General features: G+C 31.5%; 3 protein-coding genes and 1 long non-coding RNA gene across 7 annotated transcripts in view; 2 read left to right on the top strand and 2 right to left on the bottom strand.

The window, feature by feature from the left end:
* Positions 1 to 18,788, bottom strand: part of LOC127718178 (baculoviral IAP repeat-containing protein 2-like) — a 186,047-nt gene that overhangs the window by 5,982 nt on the left and 161,277 nt on the right. The window lies entirely within an intron of this gene.
* Positions 1 to 18,788, top strand: part of LOC127718191 (allene oxide synthase-lipoxygenase protein-like) — a 180,415-nt gene that overhangs the window by 50,670 nt on the left and 110,957 nt on the right. The gene's annotated exons all lie outside the window — the stretch shown is intronic.
* Positions 5,783 to 18,788, bottom strand: part of LOC127718150 (baculoviral IAP repeat-containing protein 7-like) — a 187,382-nt gene continuing 174,376 nt past the window's right edge. The window contains exons 1-6 of one of the 4 annotated variants that reach the window (XM_052224134.1): positions 11,803 to 11,853; positions 8,487 to 9,990; positions 7,956 to 8,137; positions 7,607 to 7,751; positions 6,984 to 7,163; positions 5,783 to 6,571 (exon numbers count right to left, since the gene is read on the bottom strand). In XM_052224134.1, coding sequence (XP_052080094.1) covers positions 6,372 to 6,571; positions 6,984 to 7,163; positions 7,607 to 7,751; positions 7,956 to 8,137; positions 8,487 to 9,975 — 2,196 coding nt within the window. In that variant the 5' untranslated portion in view covers positions 9,976 to 9,990; positions 11,803 to 11,853 and the 3' untranslated portion in view covers positions 5,783 to 6,371. Of the gene's footprint in view, positions 6,572 to 6,983; positions 7,164 to 7,606; positions 7,752 to 7,955; positions 8,138 to 8,241; positions 8,305 to 8,486; positions 9,994 to 11,802; positions 11,883 to 18,788 lie in introns of those variants that run through there. The other 3 variants (XM_052224133.1, XM_052224137.1, XR_007989604.1) reach the window with 3 other exon arrangements.
* LOC127718300 (uncharacterized) lies at positions 10,000 to 12,902 on the top strand. Its single transcript, XR_007989714.1, has 2 exons — positions 10,000 to 10,333; positions 12,518 to 12,902. It is a non-coding gene; the product is annotated as an uncharacterized LOC127718300 (long non-coding RNA).

Below are 18,788 nucleotides of genomic sequence, written 5' to 3'. Positions count from 1 at the left end.
AAGGGAACAAACATTTGATTTGTTTGGTAAAAGGGAGCAGGAGGAATTTTGAAAGGAATATATTGACCTTGCTAAAACACACGACAGGATGAAAATTACCAATATTCTATCCTTGAAATATGAGCAGGCATAGCAATAGGTTAAATGAATATTTGAATATTCAGTCCTTGGACTATAGTCCTAGTTCATTTCCCAAGACAATCAAAAGATCATCAGACGACCAAACATTGCCTGTTTGATTTGGCGGGTGAACATCAAAAATAATTACATAAGATCTGATTATAAGAAGCTTATGCAACCAACTATAATTTGTAAAGGGTTTTGCGGAAACCTCTATATGTTTGCATGCGATGACTGTCAGTGTAAAAGGGTAATATACATCGCCAAAAACTAAGTCCGTTTATCAGTAAAATACAAAAAATTAAAAATAAATGCTTTTAATACTGTCTGTAGATCAAAATAAAGCTTCATTTCAAGTTTCATTAAATTTCAAGAAGGTCTGACAAAGTTATTGAAACTACTTTAACCACAGATTGATTAACTTAAATGTTGACGACGCCGCCGACGGAATGTATGATCGCTATGTTTCGCTTCCGCGACAAAAGGACACAAGCTCGACAATAAAAAACAAGAGTGCACACGCTGAAAGGTCTCGCCTGTTTTACTGACCATTGATTTTATATTGAAAGTCTTAAAGATAAATGTTTTACTACAAGTATCACATAAGCTTAACATTTTTAAAAATCCATGACAATGAGGTCAAGGTCATATCAAAACTATCACACAGACATGTACACCTTACAATTATTCCATACACCAAATATAGTTGACCCATTGTTCATGGTAATTGAAAAGCATAGCAAAACACAAAAACCTAGTGTTAACCAATGAACCATAGAAATGAGGTGAAGGTCAGATGATACTGGCTAGACAGACATGTACACCTTACAAGCATTCCATACACCAATAATAGTTGACCTATTGCTATTAGAATTGAAAAAAAGACCAAAACACAAAAACTTAACATTGACCAATGAACCATGAAAATGAGGTAAAGGTCAGATGACACTGGCTAGACAGACGTGTACACCTTACAATCATACTATCAACAAAATAAAGTTGACCTATTGTTTATAGTGCTTGAAAAACAGACCAAAACACAGAAATTTAACATTGACCAATGAACCATAAAAATATGGTGAAGGTCAGATAACACCAGCTAGACAGACATGTACACCTTACAATCACTCGATATACCAAATATATTTTACCTATTGCTTACAGTACTTGAAAAACAGACCAAAACATAGGATAATAGGCATATGACAGACGGAAACTTCGTAACATAAGGTATCTGCATACCAGGTCTTCTACCTTCTGAAATATAAAGCTTTATACAAATAATTAACGCGGTCGCCGCTATCGGATAGTAATACATTTGTCTCGCATACTGCGACTTTCGTCGCAGGCGAGACAAAAACCCGTCACAATCAAAATGACACAAACACTTGAGAAACTAAAACATAAAAGTACGCAGCATAAAAGAGCAAATACACAAATAAAATCTTTTTTTCTAGTTATTTTTTTTTATAATTTACAAACGCACGACTTTGGAACACATAATTTTGAACCTAAACTTTTACGTGCTATATTAATATAATCACTCGTAGATAAAAAAAAAAAAAAAACATGTATGTAGAATACTTACTTTAGTTTGACCTTTTTTATAAAACAACTAACGAAGATCTCTGTTTTAAATATTTATTTATTTAATTTAAATCTATCTTGCCGACGCTTGCAATACTTATATCAAGTCTTCTTCGTTTGTTTACATATGATCGACTCTGTGTTTACTTCTTATTTATATGATTTAATATTCTAAATATAGCATACCTTCGAGACTATTCTAGCACTTTTCGGCTCGTGATGGAAAAATACAATAATGACTATTCGTCCGAATATATATTTTAATTTTACATAGTTTATTTTGAGATCTATGACTCATAATGAGGTTAATTGGTAGCACAAAAATTACAAGCATTTAAATGTTGTTTGAATATTGACATGATGGAAGATCTCCATTTTATTGTAATGTTAACGTTGTGACATAAATGTTTATGTACTAATCAAAATTAGTTGAAAGCAATATCAAGGAAGAAGTTTGTCTGTTCTGTTATAAAAAGACGATATGTAAATAAACATATATCATGTATATACATAATTTACAATAATATATATCTTTTGACCTGATTCAGTAATTGTTTTATTAAAGTAGATACTGCTTGTACAACTTCAAGAAATGTATCTTTGTGCAAGTATTTCAACAGATTTAAAAGGTATGTCCAAACAAGGCTTTCATAATCATGATAATTGGAAAAATAGTTTGATTAATGTCACGAAGTTTATTAGTCTAAAAAAACATACATTTCATAAAGCCAAAATTTGGTTTGAGAACTGTTAAACATTTATTAAAAAACTTTAAGCAAAGGAGAAGTTTCAGAAAGTCGCATATTATTAAAGATAATTTCTTTACATAGGTTACAATGTATCATATTACACAAAAGCAGATAAATACCAATTTTATACTATTCTCCAGTGCAGCGGCATATGCACTCAATTGTCTAAAACTACCAATGGTGAAGCACATTTTCTTTTTGACTGCAAAATATTGAAAGTAACAAACGTGTAATACTGTCCAGCATTATAAGAGTCAATTTAAAAATTCGGCAATTTGACCGTAAAAACGAAGTATTTTAATTTTTTGCAATAACTTTGCAAGGTAAACGTGTTTTGTAAACTATTGTTTGTCTTTTGGTCTTTTATCGTTTTTGCCGTTGAACGCGTTGTCAGTTTGTCGTCGACTAATTAGTTTTCCTTTTGACTGTTATTCGTCAATTCATGCTTAGTATGCTACTGGCGTAACCTCTATTTAAAACAAATAATTAATAGTCATAAAGAAACAGAATTAGAATTTTCTTTTTAAAATCATTTTTTTTAATATGCCTTCGTTTTCAACTGCATTAAAGTTACCTGCACTGGTACTTTGTATGTACATATATATATATTTATATATACATATTAAACTTACGACTGAGCAACACGAACACTACCAAAAACTGGGAGAGATATTCGGTCTTCAAAAAGGGTCAGCAGATGAAACCGGTTTTATTTTTTTAAATGTTTATTGTTCCCATCATAGTTTCTATTTATGTAGGCCCATGGTTTTAGAATTAAAACTATTTTTCTTTTTAAGACATCCAAACACATATAATGATCGCTTTTAGGTTGTTAGCATTTCAAACATTCCAAATACATTTGAAGTAGTCTGGCTGTCAAAAAAGGGGGGAAACATAGGTTTGAGGTAAGTATTTTTAATGTAAATGAAAGTTTGACGTGTTTTTAATTCTATATCTTTAATTATTTTGTTCCCTGAACGTCTCATAATGTTCGGTTATGCCACTTGAAGGGTAAAATGGTAGTATTAGTTCAAAATTGTTTCGTTCGTATCAATAATTTTACAACTTTTAATGGACAAGTTACTTCAATAATATTTGTGTCACGTAGTAAATAGAAAAATGTATTGGTGATTTCGGTTATTAAAACTATGCCAATGAATGTATCTCACCGTCAAAGCAGTTTCAGAATTCCTATATTCATGATTATCAAAAATATTTCGCTTGGAAACCAATGCATAACTCCTGATGTATTAATTCAAGACATGATAAAGAAAAACTTTAAAAGTACAAAGCATCTCTTTATAAGGATGTTCTTATATTTAACCGTTTGATCATCATTTTCGTCATTTATGTGCATTTTGGATGAAACTTTTTCTAAGGACGTATTATGGCATTTACATAAACAGCTACTAAGAAAAGTGAACTTTAATATCAAATGTAAAAAAGAGTATCTGGCTTGTATATGGTTTGAAATATGCTTACCATTATGTATGTGCCTGTCCCAAGTCGGGAGTATGTAATTCAGTGGTTGTCGTTTGTTCCTGTATATCATATTTGTTTGTTGTTCATTATTTTGTACATAAATCAGCCCGTTAGTTTTCATGTTTGAATTGCTTAACGTTTATCATTTCGGTGCCTTTTATAGCTGACTATGGGTATTGGTTTTACACATTGTAGAAGGCCGCGCGGTGACCTATAGTGGTTAATTTCTATGTCATTTTGGTATCTTGTGGAGAGTTGTCTCATTGGAAATCATACCACATCTTCTTATTTTGAATTAAACCTTAATAATACAATAATCATACTTTATCGTTAAAGTGAATCGCTTATTCATTTCAACTGTTACTAAAGATGTTGCATAATGTTATTTCCAGATAACACAGATAGGTATTTCATGTTATTATCAAAAAGAAGTGATGGACACGTCATGTGAGTATTGCATAATAAAAAGAATTTAAGCCCATATGATACAATTGTCTTTACCTAGAGGTGTAAAAATTCGGTAAATGGTATCACTAGTGTAAGGCATGATGAAACGACACATTTGTAAATAAACATCTATAGTAAATGCAATGTCTGCATATTTTTCTATTTTTCAATTATCACCAGAAATATATCTATATAAAAAAACGACAAAACATTTGAAGAAAAACAGATGAAATGGCCCAAACGAAAAACGATACAGAGATAAACACTGTCTAAAATATATACTCATAAAAATTCAGACTGAATAACACGAACCTCATTTAAAACGGGGTGATCTGGAAGGGTAAGATTATCCTGTTCAACTAATGGCACCCGTCATGTCGTACATTGCAAGTCAAAGTCGGTGATTACTCGCAATCTATGATGCCAGAGTCAACCAGATCCTGCTGGCGTCCATAGAAATTTTGTAGGAATGATTTCAACTTTACCATTTCGAACTGTTGGTTCAATCGCGTCCTTCAAAACGGCAACCCTCTTTTGATGAAATACTAATAGAAAGTCCAAGGTATGGAAATCAAACTAAACATAATATCTGATTGGTCTAAAAATAATGATGATTTTTAGCATAGGATTTCTTCTGGATACGGGATTAGACTCCTAAGTAGGTGAATGACAAAAGAAAATAAGACAGTAAAATATCCCGGAACAAATTCTATGTATGTTTTTGAACATATAACATATCATTGAAATCGAAAGATCCTTCAGTTACAAAACACCAAATCAAATCAGGATCTATGCATAGGTTGTTGTATATATTTACTATTTTCGTATCTTATCAACTTTGAAATAGTCTTTACAGAAAATTATTCAAATTGGTTTTCAGTAGTGGTTGGTGTGTTTGCCTGTTTTGTTTCATTTTTTGCTTTATTCTGTATGTAAAATTGGGAATGGAAATGGGGAATGTGTCAAAGAGACAACAACCCGACCATAGAACAGACAACAGCAGAAGGTCACCAACAGGTCTTCAATGCAGCGAGAAATTCCCGCACCCGGAGGCGTCCTTCAGCTGGCCCCTAAACAAATATATATACTAGTTCAGTGATAATGAACGCCATACTAATCTCCAAATTGTACACAAGAAACTAAAATTAAAAATAATACAAGACTAACAAAGGCTAGAGGCTCCTGACTTGTGTTCGGTTTATTCATTTATTTTTATTTTTTTGCTATTGATTTGGATTTTTTATAATCATTAATTTTGCGATTGTTTCCTTATGTTTTGTGTATATTTTATATGCATTTATATTCTCAAACTATTCGTCGAGATAGGTGAAATTTGGAATTCAATATATGCTGTTGCATATCATAAATAAATATATATATAATAACTTAACATGGAAATGAGTACAAGTGATTTTATTGAGTAAAAATAACATAATATAAAATTAAAACTTTTAACAGTAACTAAACATAAAAATATAACAAAGATAACTCTTAATTTGAATAAATTATAAACATTTTGGGTTTGAGAACAGTATAAGCCCTATTCTTTCAGAATTTTTATTTAAAAGCATTTATGTTGTCTGTTCTAAAGGAGGACAATTTACGTTTATATTTATATATTGATATACAGTGTAAGAATGATAACACAATTATGAGTACAAAACATGTATGACAAAAGGAACTAACAATATATAATGTAATGTATTATAGACTTTTATAACCACACAGAAAGTAAAAAATAGCGAAAAACAACAGCTTTCTCATCATAATGCATGTTAATTCCAAGATTTTTTGTATTTGATATCTTCTCTCACACTTTCCATTTTTTCCATATTTCCTGAATCTTCAAAGCTTTTTTTTCAATTATATCCCTTATACGTCTGTATTTGAGAAGTCATCAGTAAATTTCGACATTTGAATTAGAAATTAACATTATTCCTAACCGTTTTTTAATTCATACAAATTTCAAAGTATTCTGGAAACCTTTCAGCACATTATAGCTTTGACAGTTCCTTTGATAAAAGCTCTGCAGATTGGACATCTTCTCAAAGCTGGAGCACAATTGATGCATGCAGCCATGTGACCACATGGGAGAAAAACGATGGTCACCGGTTCGTCCAGACAAATTTTACAGGTTTGCTGATCTTTTAAATTCCTGTTCTCCTCTTCCAAACTCCTGATAGATACTGAAAGTATAGTTTTACAATTAGATAGGCTAGTAAAATATTACTGCAGTTTATGGTCCCTTTTTTAATCGATACTTTTTGCTAAAGATGGAAACGGTCAGTGGAGAAGAAACTTGTAAACTTTGAGATCTATAACAATTATCTACACGAAAAACTGTCTTTTTGATGTCAGGTACTTAAAAAAGGGTGATTAACAAAGTAGCCAATTAATTACAAAGTATTTTTTGACCGAACCGGACAGAAACAATATCTAATAGAACGTTATAAACTGGGTAACTAAGTTTGTATGAACCTGTATCTAATGGCGTTTAATTATAACACGTCACATATGAATGTATGTATTCATTGTCGTTTGTCTTAAATGTTTGTTTTCGGGAATACCTTTTATGTTAATGCATATAAACATACTCACATTCAAGTGTTGGGTCAATTTTCTCAATGTTTTTTGGTGTTTTGTTGCAATGTTCTTTATCGTCTGCTTCTTTTTCCTGTGTTGTATTATGACTAGCAATTGTCTGATCAGAAGAGGAATGGTGATTTTCACTATCTTCTTTTTCACAAATGGTTTCTAATAATAGTGACGCCGTAATATCTGTAAAATCAAAAGTTTGTTTTACATTTTACACATATCGTAAGTACCTCAACACAGAAACTAATGACATTTGTCCTTGTATTTGTTACACTCATATGACTTCGATCGTACTGTAAATGCAGGATTTTTCTACTAATGGAATCATTGTGAATATCAAATTATTTAATTTCGTTCAAAGAAATAATTAGTAAAATATCATCAAAGATACCAAGCTGGTAATTTTGGTACGACAGACGCTTGTTTGATCTTAAAAAGACTCATCAGTGATGCTCTAAACAAATGTAAACCAGGTTAACCTAATCCTAATTAAACGATTTAGGTACTCTGAGACAAAAATACCAGTACAATATGTAGACTGTTAGGTCTACTCTCTATACTTTTAGCTTTAACACAGATACTGTTTGACACAGAGATCATCGTGAGTAGTATAAATATGTACATACTATGTATTCCGGATTCTTTCAATCTTGTATAGGCTGTCTTTACAACTGCACATTCGTATTCAAAGTCAAGAATGGTTTGTACTGCTGGGTTATTAGTATAACCATTTAATCCACTAGGTGATTGTTTCGGTTCTTTTTCAGCATCCTGAAATATTAAGCAAACGTAGCTTCACTTGAGGCAATCTACATTAAGAGAAAACTGCAAAGCACATGCATACAAATAAAATTGTTTTTGATTCCTGACCTATTGCAGTATGGGTAATTTCCTTAATAGGAAAACTTTATCTTTCTTTAGGTTATTTATCATCGCGTCATAAATTGAACAGTCCACTAAATAATTCGTTCTTACATTTTCAGCAATTTCCGGATTTTTTCCTTGATGTACATCCTCAATGAACTTCTCCCCCTTACACTGTATGATAAATGGACACTTAGGATACCACCGAGCATGTTCTGTCCAAGGCAAATCCCCTTCCTCCCATCGTCTTAGACCTCCTCCACAGAAAAAGCATCTGCAATGATCCTCGGTACCTAAATATAAAGATTTGAAATTCATAGTTTTAATACTTTAAAATGTAAAAAATATTTGTTCTCGGAAAGGCAACGCGTAATCTTATAAAACCAAAGATACATACCTCCTTAATAAGATGTCGTTTTTGTACTAATTAAGATGCCTTTCCGTCTTAATCTTCAAAGTCCTGGAAAAAAGTCTTGAAAAGATATTCATTCAATATAAATATTTTTTATTTTTAAGTTTCATGTAAATAATTCAATATGTTTCTTAATCTTTATGCTTTTTTTTTAATATTCACAAATTTAATCATTAAATATAAAACCGCTACATTATAAGGTTCAACAATATAAATTAACAGACATTTACCGGTATAAAATAAACCTGCATTAACCAGTTCCTCTGGTGTTTGAGACAGGTATAAAGGCCAGTTATCAAATGATGACAATCGAGTTGTCTTTATAGCATATTTAGGATATTTGGGTTTTTCAAGACAAATGCCGATGTTCATTGATGTCGTGTTTGTAGCCGAAGATCGCGCCGTATTTTCAACTGCATGTGTTGATGTTCGTTTTGGGGCAACGTTTGTCGCTGGTATACGAATGAGACCAGTTGTGTTGTTTCTGGAGTAAAAGGTTTGCGTCTGGTTCGTTCTTATCTGTGATGAAACGGTTTCAGTGCTCTCCCTCTGCCTAGCAGATTCATTTTTCATTTGGTTTTCTGTTAATTCACTATTTCGAGATGACGTTATATTCCTGTCAACTGTAACAGTATTTTCATGATTCCTATCAACTGTAACAGTATGTTCACGGTTCCTGTCATCCGTAACAGTATTTTCACGATTACTGTCATCCGTAACAGTATTTTCACGATTCCTGTCATCTGTAATAGTATTAATACGATTCCTGTCAACTGTAACAGAATTTTCCTGGCTTCTGTCAACTTTAAAAGTATTTTCATGATGAGCTCTTGCTTCATTTGCATGTTGTTCTTTTACAGAGCCATAATGATTCTCACTGACCACTGACAAATTTTCGGAATCTGCAGCGTTTCCACATGCGCCTCCAGATGATGCATATCCACCATATGTAGAAAAAGTCCGCACATCATCTTCCTCTGAAATTTCACTTAAATTTTGTATAACAAATAGACATTTGGGTGCGTTTCGCTTATGAATTTGTTTTGGATCATCTGTTGGTTTCCAATCTTTATGTTTTAAACCACAAATATAGCAGGTAACTTCGTCTCCGTTTCCGTCATAGTAAAAGCCAGCTCCGGCAAGTTTTATCACTGAATGACATGTTTTTGGATACGATGCGAAACTTGATAATCTACTCCACTCAAATTGCATAGCTTCTTTTGAACTACTTGAATGTTTTGATTTCTGTCCATCGACAAATTTATTATATTCCTCAGGGTTCAATACATATGTCTTCAAAAACGTTTTTGGGTAAAAATGAAATGATCTCACAAATCTGTGAAGCCATGCATTACTTTTTGGAATGAAATAGTCCTCTTTTGGCATATTTAGCTTCATGTTTTTAGTCCTCTTTTTATAACATGACAAATAACTTTCCGTATTTTGTAATGACTCCGTGAATTCGTTTTGAAATGTTTTGATAGAAGCCATAACACAGCTAAGTATTGTAACAGCTGCTGCATAGTTGGCTTTCAGTATTTGCTGTTTATTTAAAGTTTTCTCTGTATCATCTTTGCTTGTGGTTGACGTTGGTGTATTCTCATCGTCTTTAAACTGGCCATTTTGTATATTTGAGTTGTCTATCTCAAGATGCATTACGTCCCTAATAATGCCCTCATCTCCATCCTCTTTATCATTTATTGGTACTGCCATTTCCATCCAAATAAAATACTTCTACTTTCAAAATAAAATTACAAAACTATATAAAGCAGGCAATTAGCTTGTCGTGTATAATATATACATTTACAAAATAAAAACCACTTTATTTCTTTTCAGCATATATATACATCATACATTACAAGTTAATTCTGGTTTTATGCAGTATAGGACAAATAAGAGTTATCTTTCTTTATATCTCAAACAGTAGTTGAAATGTGTAACCCCATGTCCTCTTTTTAGTGACCTCATGCTTTTCATGAACCTTGTAATTAGAATAAATAAAAGGGTATATTATACACAGTAAGAAATGACGCAGTTTGAAGAAATGCAGACTAAGGAGACAAAAACAGCGAGATAAGTAAGCAATTGCCAATGTTATATAAGTACAATGTTCTTATCCTCTCTTTGATATCTTCCGCGACGCCCCTTTTTTTACTATAAAACTAGCCAGAGTCTCGAGGCCAGAGTCCGCTATGGAATATTCCACAATTAGTTATATTCTTTGTTCAAAAATTCTATGGAATTTCTTTTATCTTTTCAAAAGAATTTACCATTCTTTAACAAGAATGAGAATATAAGTTGCCGATTAAGGACTCAGAGAGTTAACATTGGAATACTTCATATCATGATGGTCTGATCGATTCTATCAATAACACACAACAACTTGTTTCGTGCCTATATTACGAAGAAGACCTAGTCTGAGAAAAGTTTCAATTTTAGTACCGCCTAAATTCAAAACCGTAAAAACAGAAAATCCATAAACAACTAGTTTAAGATGGCAATGGAAAAACTCAAACATTTTACCATTGAACCAGTAATGCTTTATCTGACCCATTTTACATCAAATTTATGACAACAGCTGTTTTGGTGGGGTTTGAGGGTGAGGTTTTGATCATTCAAATGGTAATGCAAGCAATGCGTACATTTAAAGGATAATGTGTGATTATTTTAATGAAACCAATTCATAATTACTCATCTACCAGTTTGAGTAGGAATAAATTAATTATTCCGTGATTATTGGCGTAATTGATAATTCAACTTTTAGTTTAGGGTATAATGATTAAGGTTCATGTGGACCCTTTGGCTAAAATGGCTGCATTTTCACCTCAAAATTTACTCTAAGTACAGACAAACCTGTGTATCTGGAAAAGTTTTAAAGCATAGCATGCCCTAGATAAATAAAATTCAAATATAGTTTATGTTTTAGAAAATGAAAAACTTAACAGGATTTTACAGTTTACTTTTTTTTATTCCTCCAGAAGGTGCCAATATAAACAAGTTGAGAAAGAGGTTTGAGAACTACCCCACAGGTAATAATTAAAGTGAACTGTTTTGAATGACATGGACAATAGATGGACAATAGATGGACAATAGATGGACAATAGATACCTGACAATAGTTGGTGATTTAAACTGTGTACCTGAGTGTACCATATCAAGTGAAACTCAACAGTTTGTTACTTTTATCATCTTCTGCTGGGACGAAAAAAAGTGCACGGCAAAATCCAGTTAAGTTTTAAATTTTCTAAAACATACAATGCATATGGATTTTATTTATCTAGGGCATGCTATGTCTTAAAACTTTTCCATATGCACAGGTTTGTCTGTACTGAGAATACATTTTGAGGTGAAAACGCAGCCATTTTAGCCAAATGGTCCACATGAACCTATTTTATTAATATTCGAATTATTATTGTAGCATAATCTTACAAAATATATGTTTATGTTGCATTTCTATTTTATTTAAGTAATTTTAAAGCATTCCTGAAATAATTATTTACTTTTATTCTATACTTCATAATAATAGTAAGAGATAATTTAAACTTACCTTGTTATTGACAAGGAAGTAAAAGTTGACAAACAACTGTTATCTGATTAGTTTATATAGTACTCATTTGACCTTGAACTTGTTTATATATTCTTCGTCTAAATTTAGAGCATTTTATAACCTGTAGTTTTCCAGAAAAATCGGTCAATTTCTGGCTGCTTCGACATTAATGATTTTTTTCGAGTTAAACATAGGCAATGTGTAAAAAGTTAGACAAAAAAAAAATACAGAACTCCAAGGAAAATTCAAAACGGATAGTCCCTACTCAAAAGCTCAACACATCAAACGAATAAAAAACAACTGTCATATTCCTGACTTGGTACAGGCATTTTCTTATGTAGAAAATGGTGGATTTAACCTGGTAATGTAGACTTAGAGTTCACAATGTTCTGATACGTAGTAACATATCAAATAGCTTTTTTTTTCACCTACTGATTTAATTCAGTAAACAATCCCAAATTGAGAATTTCTGAGTACTGTCAATATTGCACGATTTGATTAGAATATCCGGAAGCATGAATTGATGACTTCTTGCATGTAGTTAGTACATGAACCTTACTAGAAAAGTAAATAATGTGTAATTATGAAAAGAAATGCAGAAACGGAATATATATACAGGTGTAAGAATAAAAATGTTCATCTTTAATTCATATGTATACATGTATAAAAATTACAAAGAAATATATCATAACTCGTTTATATTTTTTTATACTAGGTAAAATACAATAAGGGAATGGGAAGACAAAAACACTGATGTACTTACAAATTAATGTTCTTTTTGAAAAAGAATCAGAAAGTACAGAAAAAAAGTGCAGCAATAAACGTCACATATTCTTGTGAAACGTATGCATTTTATCTAGGACACCAGGGCATTTAAAACAGAATTGCATAGATAAGAACGAACTGAGTGTGATGTTCGCGGAGATTATTAATTCATTAATATTTAGATTGGTTTCTGGTATTGTTTGTAAGATTGCATATATATTTACCAGTAGTATTATTTAAAAAAATGAGTAAATAAACACATAATAAATAAAGTCATTATACATCCATACATATTTGTGGTTGTTTGAAATAATAAAATGTTTGATTTTTATTCATATCATCTATCTTTTCTAAATGTCTTTTTCATTGTTATATTTAATCAAAATGCGATATAAAAAATCTACATACAACATTAAGAACTTTAGCCTCTGTGTCGGCATAGCAGAAATTATCGTAGTTAAATGCAAAATGACTTTTTTCTGTTTAATGTATTTATAGAAAATTCATAAATAGTTTTTAAGATAAGTGGGGTATTTCGGTAGTATTCCAGAACTTTAGGTAAATTTCCTGGTTCGTCTTGAGTGTTTCCGATTGTCTTTAACAGAAAATGAGGTTTTCAATAATATAGTCAAAACATTTAAAAACCCGTCTTAATATCAAGAAAGTTATTCACATAAGTAATTGGTTACCAGTGTGTTAGTCCCATCTTTCTATCTTAAAATAAAGGTATAACGGGAAAGGAATTTTGTCATTCATTGATCTTAGAAGTTTGATAAACCATCCTAATAAAAACAACGATACCATCTATCTCTTCTAAATTTCCATTTAATTACAGTTTAATACATAAGAAGCTATGTTCAACATAAATCACTTAAGCTTCTGTGTCGGCATAGCAGAAATTACCTTAAAGTACACACGGTAGTCAAATGCAAAATGACTGGTTCAATGACCCCTTCAATGTATTTATATAAAATTTAAAAATAGTTTAAGTGGGGCGTTTCGGGAGTTTTGCAGAACTTTCGGTAAATTTCTTGATTCGTCTTGAGAGTTTCCGATTGTTTTTAACAGAAAATGACGTCATCAATAATATAGATACTATTGAAAACTCTAAATATTTAATATATTCACATAAGTAATCGGTTACCTTTGGCTTCGTCCTCCCTTTATCTTAAAATAAAAGAAAGGGGAAAATGATGCCGTTCATCGGTTTTAGAAAAAAAACGAAAACATATCTTAAAAATACTATGATGTGTTAGTGAGCATGGTGAGTGCGTTTTTACCAAAAAAAAATCCCAGTTTTATTCAGGTTCAGTTTTTTTTACGTTTGGACTGGATTTGTAAAGCGTGGTATCAAATGAATAAAACAATGTAAATTAGAAAGAAGAAAGTCTAGCAATAATAAATATTATACCATCCCTTTTAAATGGTGATTTTGAAATGTAAGACAATTTAATTGAAATCGACTATGGGTGTGTACTATTCCTGTTGAGCGATTCTAATTACAAATTTTATACTAAGAAATTAAAGCTGCAACAATTTACAAGGGTCATATATTTATGTGTTTTTTCCGCGATTAAGAAACAGATATATGAAAATGGATTAAGTCAAAAAAGGAGCCAGAGCTATAAGAATATATTAAATTAAGATTAATGATTGTAAAATTATTAGTGATATTCTAAGAACTTTTTCGGTGAGACCGGTTATTATGAGACATTCAACGCGACTTGTCTAATAAGTTGACGGGATAAATGAGAAAATTGAAACAATTAAACATTTAGGTATAACAATAACAATAATAATTCAGGAATTTAAGTTTTTTGGACTTAACATAACTCGTTTTTAATTGATTCTTGAAAATCATTCTAAAGATGAGTCTCTTAATGTAAAAGCAATATATTTTTTTAAATATCAATATTTTCATATACTCTAAATTATATAATAGTTTCTTGTTAACGTCATGGACATTTTTTCTCCATTTTAAAACTGCAATGTACATTGTTGTGGTAACATCTATCAATTGAAGCTTTTACAGTTGCCCAAAATGACTGGCATCAGCATATAGAGGTCGATTTACTTGTCAGTGTTTATATAATAATATATTCAGTTTTGTCAATATTATGTAAAAATTTTATTCCTGATAATTGTCCAAGAAAAATAAAAGTGGAAAAAGAAAATGCCAGTTAATGATACTGTTGGTTTTTTTTTCGGTGTTTAGATGATATATATATGTATCTTTATTTTTGACATTTTTTTATGTTCATATTTATTCTATCACTTCTTTTTAAATCAGATACTCAGAGACAACTGAAAAGAATCAAGATTCATGCTACGATCATAGGAACATATTCGTAGTCATCTATAATCTATTACAGTTAACCTAAACATGATGGTGTCTTTAAGACTTTTGAAAGGATAACGTCAACTTTTTAATCAGGAATTGTTGATTCAAACGTCTGTTTGCAAGCTGAAACACTTTACCATGAAAACTAAAATATGTATCGCAAGCCCTGGAATATTGTATGAACTGGAAGATATATATTACTATGTAGGCGCAGCTAGAATGATGTTACATAGAAATTAAAAGTTTACAATAGAAAAGCAGAAATCATCTATTTTGTGGTATATTAAAGTTCTCAAACGATCCTCATTGTCAATTAAATAGATGTAAATCAACAGAAAGTTTTTTCAATTTACTTTCGAATTCTGAAAAATTGTTTTAAATACTTCCCTGTTAAAAGATTATTTATGTAAAGCGTGTTTTATCAAAGTAATACTTACTAAAGAAAATATATTTATTATATGAATATAAAGAGATATGGTATAAATGACAATGAGACATCTATCCATCAACGACCAAACGAAGTGGGAGTAAACTGCTGTAAGTCACTGACTGTCATCAACAATGAGCAACCAAGCTTTTATAGGAACACTTTCATTTGTGTATACCTTGAAATTTGAACAAACTCGTCATCTTCTTCCTATCAAAAACTGAAAAGATTACCAGGGGTGATTTAAATGCACATGTCGAATAAGACAGACAATACCATTCAGCAAAGAAATTGAAACAAAACACTTCACAGAAAACGAATTGAGCAAGACAATTCCTTTCAAAAACCAGTGTTAAACTAACTGCACTGGTGATCAAACACTGACAATAACACATACTCAAGTGTATGCATCTTCGCGCTTTTTTGGATTTACTTTTACCAGGAACGCAGAAAGCTAAATATTTGAACAGCAAGAAGTAATAAGAACAGAAACACCTGAAGAGCTCTATGATAATAAGGAACCTACAAATAATATAGGCAAATCCTTCTAAGTTCATCTTTGTCTGAGAGAGTTTGACACTAAGTTTCTTAATGATTTCTATATTTAGTAACGGACAATTCAAGAAAGGAAAGAGCTGATGATACCCAGTTTTATTTCAATCTTCAGTGAGTCATGGTCATATATAATATTTTATAAATTGCTTAATAAGGTGTAATAGATTGCTTCGCCGAGCTCAGCTCGATACGACCGCAGAGGTCAAACCCTGAACAGTTGGTGCAAAAATGGACAAAATATTCGTGCTTGATACAGGTCTGAATTTGGATTGAAATTAAATGTTTGACACATAATAGGTTTCCTACACAGAATAACTGTAGTCAAAGAACTTAGAATTGGTTATATGATTTGAATTTATATTAAATTTTTTGCATTTGTGCAATAAACTATACTTTTGCGAATTGCCCCCCCCCCCCACCCTTTTTTTTTCTTTTTTGCAATACACTATGCTGTTGCAAATTGACCCCCCCAAAAAAAATCAAATTTTTTTTTCACCTAACTTCTAAAAAAAAACATTTTGAGGAAATTTTCTTTTTAATTTCTGAAATCTGTAATGAGAAAAAAAAATTGTTCCCCCACAAATTCTTTTTTACCACACACCCACCCCCCCCCCCCCCCCCCCCTTTTCCCTTTTTTCATTAGTAACTTCTAATAAAAAATTGACAGCTAATCACCTCAAGACAATACAAAATTTCTTTATACATAATTTTAAAGCAGTGTAAGGGAGGTAATCCAAATTTAACATTGTACTTAAAAGTGATTGTCCACTAACAAGGAAACCCTTGTATTTTCCCCTTTTCTGACCCTAATTCATAAACGGTTTGAGCCATTACCCCCCAAAGATATTCTTACCATCCCTTTGTGGTATGGAAACTTGTTGTAAAATTTCAGAGAGATCCATACACCGTTCCACAAGTTATTGTCTGAAAACTAGAAAAATAATTTTTTGGGCCCTTTTTTGGCCCCTTATTCCTAAACTGTTATGACCATAACCCTCAAAATCAATCCAAACCTTCCTTTTGTGGTTATAAACCTTGTGTTCAAATTTCATAGATTCTATTAACAAATACTAAAGTTATTGTCCGGAAACCAAGTGTCTTCGGACGACGACGACGATACCAATATACGACCGCAAATTTTCGGTCGTATAAAAATGAAACTAACAGGCAATTGTGATCAAGAAGAGTATGGGGCATGCTTAACATCCTTTTAAAAAGAAAAGCACTGGTCCGTTAATTTAAAGCAAATAGAATGCTTCGCTGAGCGCAGCTTGATACGACCGCAGTAGTCGAACCCTGAACAGTTGGGGCAAATTTGGACACAATATTCAAGCTTGATACTATCTGAATTTTGATTGTGATGAAATTTTTGCCATAATATAGGTTTCTGACACAAAATAAATGTGGTAAAAGATTTTACAAATCTGATGCGCAATACTGTGCAATTGAAGATTTCTCCTTGAAATTTTTCAAAAATTTGGTACTTAAAAAATACCTAAAATCGTGAGCGCTTTGACCAAAAGGAACCTAAAACGTGTAGCCTAATTTTTAATAATGATAATTGTTGTTGATATCAAGCCTTTACCACACTGAGGCATTACAAACCAATATCATTACTAATGGTCCATGAAAAAATGTCAAGATCAGATGAACCTGGACAGACTGATTTGAACATCTTACAAATATTCTATAACCAAATACAATCACCTGTTTCTTGGTATCTGGGAAACTGAGTAACTCAGAAACTGTCCTAATCATAGCTTAACATTGAACAAAAACCATGAAAGAGTTCAGTCAGATAAACCCAGTCAGAATGACATTTCTGCGCACTCCTAGGTCGTTTCATACACAAAATACAGTTTACTTTAAACATATATTACTGAATTTATCCAAGAAAATTACATATCACAAAAAGTTGACTGAAAAAACCCTTAAAATTGAGACCAAAGTCATATGAAACCCATCAGACAGACATGTAGACCTTACAATCATTCTATACATCAAATATAGTTTTATTTCAGAGCAAACGAACAAATTATAAATGCCTAAATGATTGCTCATAACAGCAATTTTGACTGATTAAGGCAACTTTTAGAACTACTCCAAACACTGAATAATATTGACATTCTTAACCAAACCTATATTTTGGTCATTTTCAGTTATTTCAACTTATCAGCATTTGTTAAGTCTTGAATTTTTCGCATATAAAAGCCTTGAATATCAGTGAGGTCATTATTTAAATGTTCATCTGGTCACACCAGTACAGTAACGTTTAATGTCATTCTATCTGAAGTAACATATATATATTATCTTTTAGAAACAAATTCATCCATTTGTCCTTCAGTGCAATTTAGTTCTACAAAACCAGTAGTGTATTGAAAGTTGCCATATAAAACAAAGCATGGAATAACTGTTTGAACATATATGAATACAATATATATATATATATAAATTGTTGAGTAATATTCAAATTCAGGTGAGTTTCAAAAACTTTCAGTTTGATCATATTAGTGTAACAAAGGGTGAAACTTTACTCTTCTTTATTGTCAACAATATTAACACTAATAAATTAAACTTCCGTTTTATTTGGACAGTTTTAAGATTAGTCATCCCAGAGTTACTGGACTTCAAATTATAAAATAAACTGTTAACACAGAGATATGTCTGGCCTGATGGATAGCAACATTTCTAATTGATTCAAAGTCTCCGATATGTACTGAAAGTAATGCAACTCTATAGAAAATATCATTGATCTATCACAAGTAGTTCCTACCAAACTGATTAAGCAGAAAGATTTAAATTGAAAATTGGTAATTAATTGAAAGTCCCTGGATAATGACATAGGAGGCAGGGCTTCAAAACAGTAGTCAAACTGATATGTACTGATAGTAATGCAAC

This window comes from Mytilus californianus, unplaced genomic scaffold, assembly GCF_021869535.1.
Source record: "Mytilus californianus isolate M0D057914Y unplaced genomic scaffold, xbMytCali1.0.p SCAF_1, whole genome shotgun sequence".
NCBI classification, from domain to species: Eukaryota; Metazoa; Mollusca; class Bivalvia; order Mytilida; family Mytilidae; genus Mytilus; species Mytilus californianus.
The sequence above is the reverse complement of the archived record's forward strand: the minus strand, read 5'-3'. Positions and strand labels throughout refer to the sequence as shown.